Raw genomic sequence first — 6,914 nt, 5'->3', positions numbered from 1 at the left:
GGTACAAAGAACTGTAGAATCTTAACCTGGATTCACTAATTGTTAACATTTTGTTAATATATATATATATATATATATATATCCAGGAATTTAACATTGATATAATATATAATTTACAGTATGAAATAAATTTCACCAACTGTCCTACTAATGGTGATTATTTTTTCCAGTACCAGCATTGTATTTAGTTCTCATGCCTCTTTAGCTATTTGAATTCTTTATAAGTAGATAACATTTTCATTTGAAAAACGGGGGGACCAGAAACCACTTTCATTAAGCAAGTAAAACAAAATGGGGTACAGAAAGCTTATCTTCAAAGCCTAGCCTGCCTAGAGCCTAGGGGCTAAGCCTTTTGTTTGTGTCCCTTGATGTGTCCAGGGCAGATGTGAAGTCCTGCGGTTGATAGACCTCGCAGCCTCGCCTTCCTACTATAAGTGGATCTGGCAGCATCTGCAGCTGATAGATGACAGACCAATGGAGACTCACCTCAAAGGTAAGTGGCTGCCCACATCTGGCAGCTGGCAGCACAGCAGAGGGTGTCTGGTCCCATCCTGTTTCCAATTTCCAGCCCATAGAGGCTTAGAAATCTAGAGCTAGAAAGGCCTGACAGGTTGTCGAGTTTGATCTCTTCTTCTACCAGCTGTGGAATCCTGGTCCTCATGGCCCTGCCAGGCTGGGCTCTGGCCCACCTCTCTCACTCCTCCTTTTCAGCCTTTCCCCTTTGCTTCAGGTTCTCCTGGGGAGAAGGTAGGAAAAAGAGACCTTGAAACTAGACAGAACCAGGTTTGAATCCCACTGATTAGCTGAGTGACTTCGCATCTGTCACGGTAGTGTTGAGCATAAGGCCCAGGAACCAAAATGTTTGTGTTTGAATCCAGGGTCCGTTTCTTATCAGCTGGTTGATTCTAGACAAGTCACTCTGTGTCTCTGTGCATCCGTACATTCAGAGTCTGTAAAATGTTAATTATGATCTCTACCTCAAAGACTTGTTATGAAATTAAGCAGATAAATATATAAAGCTCTCAGAACACTACTTGGATGCATTAGTATATAGTGGATGTTCATTGTCATTATCGCACAGGTTAGTAAGGCAGGCTAAGTGAGATCATGTATGCACGGCACCTGGTAGGTGCTCAGTAAATGTCAGTTCTCTTCTCATATCAATTATTTTTTCTCTCTTTTCTACTGCTAATCCATCAAAGAAAAAGCTGCATCCCATGAATTTTTTTCGCTCGTTTTTTTTTATTGTGGTAAAATACACATAACATAAAATTTAGTGTCTTAATTCATTTTTTTGTTTTTGAAGATTTTATTGGGGAACTGGGGGAGGGGAACAGTGTTGGGAATTGGGGAAGGGGACCAGCCAAGTGGTTGTTCTTTAATCTTTGTTGTGGAGGGCGCCAGTTGCCATCTGGCTTCCCATTGGCAGCTCATGGCCTTTAAGCTCAAGGGGCTGTGTTCAATCTTAGTTGTGGGTGGACATAGCCACCATCCCACTCAGGAGTCGAACCAGCAGCCTTGTTAAGAGTGCACACTGTATCCACTGAGCCATCCGAGCAGCAGCTCAGCTCAAGGTGCTGAGTTCAGTCTTAGTTGCGGGTGGATGTAGCCCACTATCGAACAGGCAATCTTGTTGTTACACTAGCTGAGCCATCTTGCCACCTGTTGGCAGCTCAGCGACAGCTCAGCTCGGGCGCAGCATCACTGGCCCATGTGAAAATCGAACCGGTGGCCCTATTGCTCAGAGCCCGCGCTCTTAAGCCAACTCTTAACCAACTGAGCCACTCGGCCGGCCTGTCTTAATCCATTTTTTTAAAAAAGATTTTATTGGGGAATCGGGGAAGGGGAACAGACAAACTGCTGTTCTTTTGTTCTTTAGTCTAACTGTGGAGGACGTTGCTTCACTGGCCCATGTTGGTATTGTGATCATTGCGCTCTTCCCAGGTGAGGCAGATCGATCGCCGGCCATTGGACAGCCGCTCACGGAGGCTCATGGCAGCTCACTCTGGATGCTGGCCACTCACGGTAGCTTAAGGCAGCCCACTGCAGCAGAGGCTGCAGCCTACGCCGTTGCCGGCGACTCATGGCAGTCCAGCTCCAGGCCGAGCTGTTGTTCACCAATTTAGCTATAGAGGGCACAGCGTCACTGGCCCTCATGTGGGATCTGAACCGGGGCCCTGCTGCTCAGAGATGGCGTCCCAAGCCAACTCTTAACCAACGCGCCACTTGGCTGGACCAGTGGGTTTCTTAAAGGCATCATATAGTTGGGTCTTGCTTTTTTTTTTTTTTTTTTTTTTAAATTCAATCTCACAATCACTGCCTTTTATTGAGCTTTCTGAACCATTTACAGTTTAATGTTATTATTGATTGTGATTGGGTTTAAATTTACCATCCTACTATTTTCTATTTATCCTATCTGTTCTCCATTTGTTCTTTATTCCCCTTTTTCCTTTTTTTTTTTTCCTGCCTTCTTTTAGATTATTCTGTATGATTCCATTTTGTTTTCCTTTTGGCTCCTTAGCTGTAGTTCTTTGTTGTATTATTTTAGTGGTTGCTTTATAACATATTGTATATATTTTTATCAGTCTACCTTCAAGTGCTATTATACCACTTTGTACAGTCAGAACTTTACAACAGTATACTTCCATTTCTCTCTTCCCAGATTTTGCGCTATTGTGATATATTCTACTTCACATATGTTAAAAAACCTTACAGTACATGGTTATTATTTTTGCTTTGAACAATTATCCCTTAAATATACTTAAGTAATAAGAACAAAAGGCTTTTATATTTACCTATGTAGTTACCATTTCTGATGTTCTTCATTCCTTTGTATAGATCCAGATTTCCACAGTACCATTCCTTCTGCCTGAAGTGTTTCCTTTAACATTTCTTATAGTTCAGAACATCTGATGATGAATTATTTTGGCTTTTCTATGGCTGAAAATGATTTTGTTTTTACCTTTAAAAGAAATTTTCACTGGGTATAGAATTCTAGATTAACAGATTTTTTGTTCAGTACTTTAAAGATATATTAAAGTCTGCCTCCTGGTTTGCATTGTTTTCAATAAAATGTCTGCCAACATTCTATTTTTTTTTTAAAGATTTTATTGGGGATTTAGGGGAGGGGAACAGAGTTGGGGAAACGAGGAAGGGATTTTTGTCCTTTTGTTCTTCAGTCTAGTGGTGGAGGACGTTGCTTCACTGGCCCATGTTGGTATTATCATTGCACTCTTCCTGGCTGAGGCAGTCGCTCGCCAGCCATTGGACAGCCACTCATGGTGGCTACAGCAGCTCACGAAAGCTCACGCCTGCTGCCTGCCAGCCCCACTGCAGCCTACGCCATTGCCGGCGACGCACCGCAGCCCAGCTCCAGGTCGAGCTGTTGTTCACCATCTTAGCTGTAGAGGGCAGTGTCACTGGCCCTCATGTGGGATCCGAACCGGGGCCCTGCTGNATATTTATCAAGCATTTACTGTGTAGTAGGCTGTGCACTTCACTTGCTTTATTTCATTTCAGTCTCACAGCAGTGCAAAGGAGGTTAGTATTGTCATTATTCTCATTTTACAGAGAAGGAAACCGAGGCATAGGAAGGTTAAGTGGCTCGTCCAAGGTCACACAGTTGCTGAGGGACAGAAGCAGGGTTCAGCCCAGGTTTGTCTGACTTCAAAGATTTCACATGCTCTCCAATCACCTAGCCTGTAGGCAGTCTATCACATACCACTTTGGGTCCCTTTGCCCTCTTCTCAAGGCCCTCCCCTCCAGCTGCTCCCCTCTACTACTCCTTAAAATCACCTGTGTAATCCACCAGCTGTGATTCTCTCGTTTCTCTTTTTCCAGGAGCCTCTCTCTGGCTCCATGCCCCTGACCCTTGTGGCTCACTAAGCTATTCCTATTCCCAAGAACACCCCGAGAGTGCCTCACTTCAACTTACTGCTTAATTTGTCTCCTAGCCCTTCAGTCCTACCTTTGGTTTGGACCTTTCTGTCAATTGTTGACTCTGCTCAAATCCTAAGCAGTAGCTCTCTCTGTTGCCCTCCCCTCCCCTTCCCTATCCTTCTCCATCACCATCATCACCACCATCACTATCACCACCAGCATCATCACCACCATTTTTTTGGAGGCCTTTTGCTCCTGTGCCAGGGATTCTACTAGCATCATTCATTTTTGTTTGTTTGTTTATTTTGGAATAGGTAGTACATTCACATGATTCAAAACTTAAAAGGTTCAAAAGAGTGATAATTCTCCCTTTCAGTTCTTTCCTGTGCCACCCACTATTCCCTCTTAGAGGGAACCACTGTCACCGTTTTCCTACATCACTGTTATGCATATGTAGGCAAATGCATGTGTGTATGTTTTCTACTTTTTTCCAAAGTGGTGTCATACTACACAGACTGTTCTGCACTTTGCTGTCTCATTTAAGAATATTTCTGTAGATTGTTCCATATTAGTACATAAAGAACCATTCATTATTTTTTCCCATTTGTGTAGTATTTTACTGTATAGTTGTACTTTAATTTATTTAATCAGCTTCATATCGATGGATATTTAGGTTACCTCAATCTTTTGCTATTTCAGTGTTTTGATGAATAACCATGTACATAGTCCTATTTCTCCATAAATCTTTACCATAGCTCTACAAGGAAGATATTATTATTCCAAGTTGACAGATGAGGAAGTTGATGCTAAGACACCTTAAGAAAGGCCACCCAGCTAGTAAGGTGCAGAGCCAGAGTTCTGCCCCCAAACTTTTAGCATCTCTCTATACCTATTGTTCACATGTTAAGTCACCGCAGACATTTGTCGAGTTTTTGCCGAGGTCATGATACATTGGTCCAGGCTCAGGAGGGATACAAAGATGGAAAAGACTGGCTCTCTCTCCTTATATATCTTCACCCCTAGATTCTGAGCATAGACAAAGTTGCCAATGCCAACTACCAAGTGATTAGTGCAAAATCTGTGAGTTACAAGAATTCAGGAGGGAGAACTCTCTAAAGGCTGGAGGCTTTAAGGAAGGCTTCCTGGAAGAGGTGAGGTAGGAGATGAACCTTGAAGGATTGGACCATTAGACAGAAGGAGGGGGAAAAATTGGTTGTGTGCTGGAGCTGGCTTCTAGTAGCCTTCAAGGTCTAATTAAGTTTTCATGAATTCTGTGAGTCAGTAAACACTGTAATTATTAAAAATTAAATTATATAAACCTATAATTAAATACATTATATTGAAAATAAGAGTAATACATGCTGAAAACTCATCATTTCCTACTAATATTACGGCATTTTAGTATTATCTATGCTCCTGAGGTTATTTATGTCTGTTGTATTTGTATGGCAGAAAAACTATATAGTTGTACACATCTCTTCTCAGTTCCATGTTCAGTGACTTCATACTGGTAGCTTAAAATCAGCCATAGTGGGAATATTTACACAATGGAAATCAGCAGACACTCTAAGACAGGTCTTCATTGTCTTAAGAAAGCTGTAGAGAAAATGTTTATAACGCAAATTAAGTTTAATAGTGGGCAGAGTCTGTAGCCGTTACACTATGAAGATAAGAAAATTAAGAAAATATTCTTCTGTATTTAAAAAATATTATCTGATTCATCACAGAAATGACTCACATCATTGATAAACAGTGAAGTTCTGATATACATAATGACGAAGCTAAAAATGGTTTAAATGTAATGAATATAATTTATGTAAGAGTGATAAAATAGTTTACCAGTAGATTACAAGTCAGATTTAATAATATTAAATTTATGGGGAAAAGAGTGGATTGGGATACAAATTCATTTGTCAAATCATGATTGAATTGTGACTGTAGATTGGCCATGGACACAAGAGTTCAGCCAAAGTCAACAAAAGCATTCAGTGAGAATTGATTGGCTATATGGAATTTCCAATAAGAGTATGGTATATTTTGTTTTTATAAATTGCATGTAACACACACTTTATAACAGTAAAATTTATAGATTTTCCCCCAGAGGACCGGTTGTTAAACTTGCTAGCACCATCAGGGGTGTGTTTGTGTTATTATTCTGGGTTCAGTCCCAGAGAACAGAGTCAAGTCTAGCTAATGTAAGCAGAAAGGGATTTATTGCAGGATGTTAAATGGCTAACAGATTTACTGGGGGTGGGGGGGTGGGGGGGTAGGGAGGCCTGAAGAAACAGACCTAGACTGAAAATGACTCCCCAACAACTCCAGATCAGAGTCCAGAAGTGAACTGCCTTAGGTATTGCCTCTCCTGCCACATTCAGGAAACCACTGCTACAGCCATGAACCAAGTGGATGTCGGGCAGCTCCAAAGCCAAGCCTTACCCAAGTGCATTGGATTGGTGGAGCCCAAATCACACCCAGAGCCTTAGCTGCAAGGGAGCTCAGAAATGCAGCATTTGGCTTCCAGCCTCTACACCGAAATGGGGATTTGGAGGCACAGGATCTGACCCAGAGAAGGGTGGGGATGAGGATGAGGTCCTTGCCAGCTGAAGGGAATAGTGGGAAGCCAAGCACACAGTAGGGATGTGCCTGTGGTTTATGATAAGTTTGGAGAATCCTGATATTCAAGTGAGAAGAGGTGAGAGAGAGCTTAAAAGAGGAACTGGTAGAGGAGAGCCCTGAAGGCTAACCTGAATAATTTGCAGTTCCTTCTCCTCCCTTGTGGCCTCCTTCCCGCATGACATGGGCAGAGGGAGAAGGAGAGGGGGCAGCCAAGAGTTAAATGAGTGTGGGGCCAAGGGTCTCCAGCCTCAGAGGACTAAGAGCCCCGAATTGGGCTGACACACCGCTTTTATTTCTCCACCTACCCGGAAGTAGCATTGTTCTCTCCACAGTCTGTGAGTCTCATTCCTGAGAATTTGCTCAAGCCAGATTACCCATGCCTGCAAGCTGCTATTACCAAGAGTCAGCCTGCAGCTGAT

The 6,914-nt window shown here is 42.4% G+C and overlaps 1 protein-coding gene across 1 annotated transcript in view; it reads left to right on the top strand.

Annotated features, from left to right (window-relative positions):
• Positions 1–6,914, top strand: part of LOC109389580 (cyclic nucleotide-binding domain-containing protein 2-like) — a 91,476-nt gene that overhangs the window by 47,891 nt on the left and 36,671 nt on the right. The window contains exon 8 of the mRNA XM_019655208.1: positions 379–493. Within this exon, the coding sequence (XP_019510753.1) occupies positions 379–493 (115 nt within the window). The remainder of the gene's footprint in view (positions 1–378; positions 494–6,914) is intronic.

The sequence above is a fragment of the Hipposideros armiger genome, unplaced genomic scaffold, assembly GCF_001890085.2.
Source record: "Hipposideros armiger isolate ML-2016 unplaced genomic scaffold, ASM189008v1 scaffold_238, whole genome shotgun sequence".
Lineage (NCBI taxonomy): Eukaryota > Metazoa > Chordata > Mammalia > Chiroptera > Hipposideridae > Hipposideros > Hipposideros armiger.
This window is presented reverse-complemented; position numbering and strand designations above follow the sequence as displayed.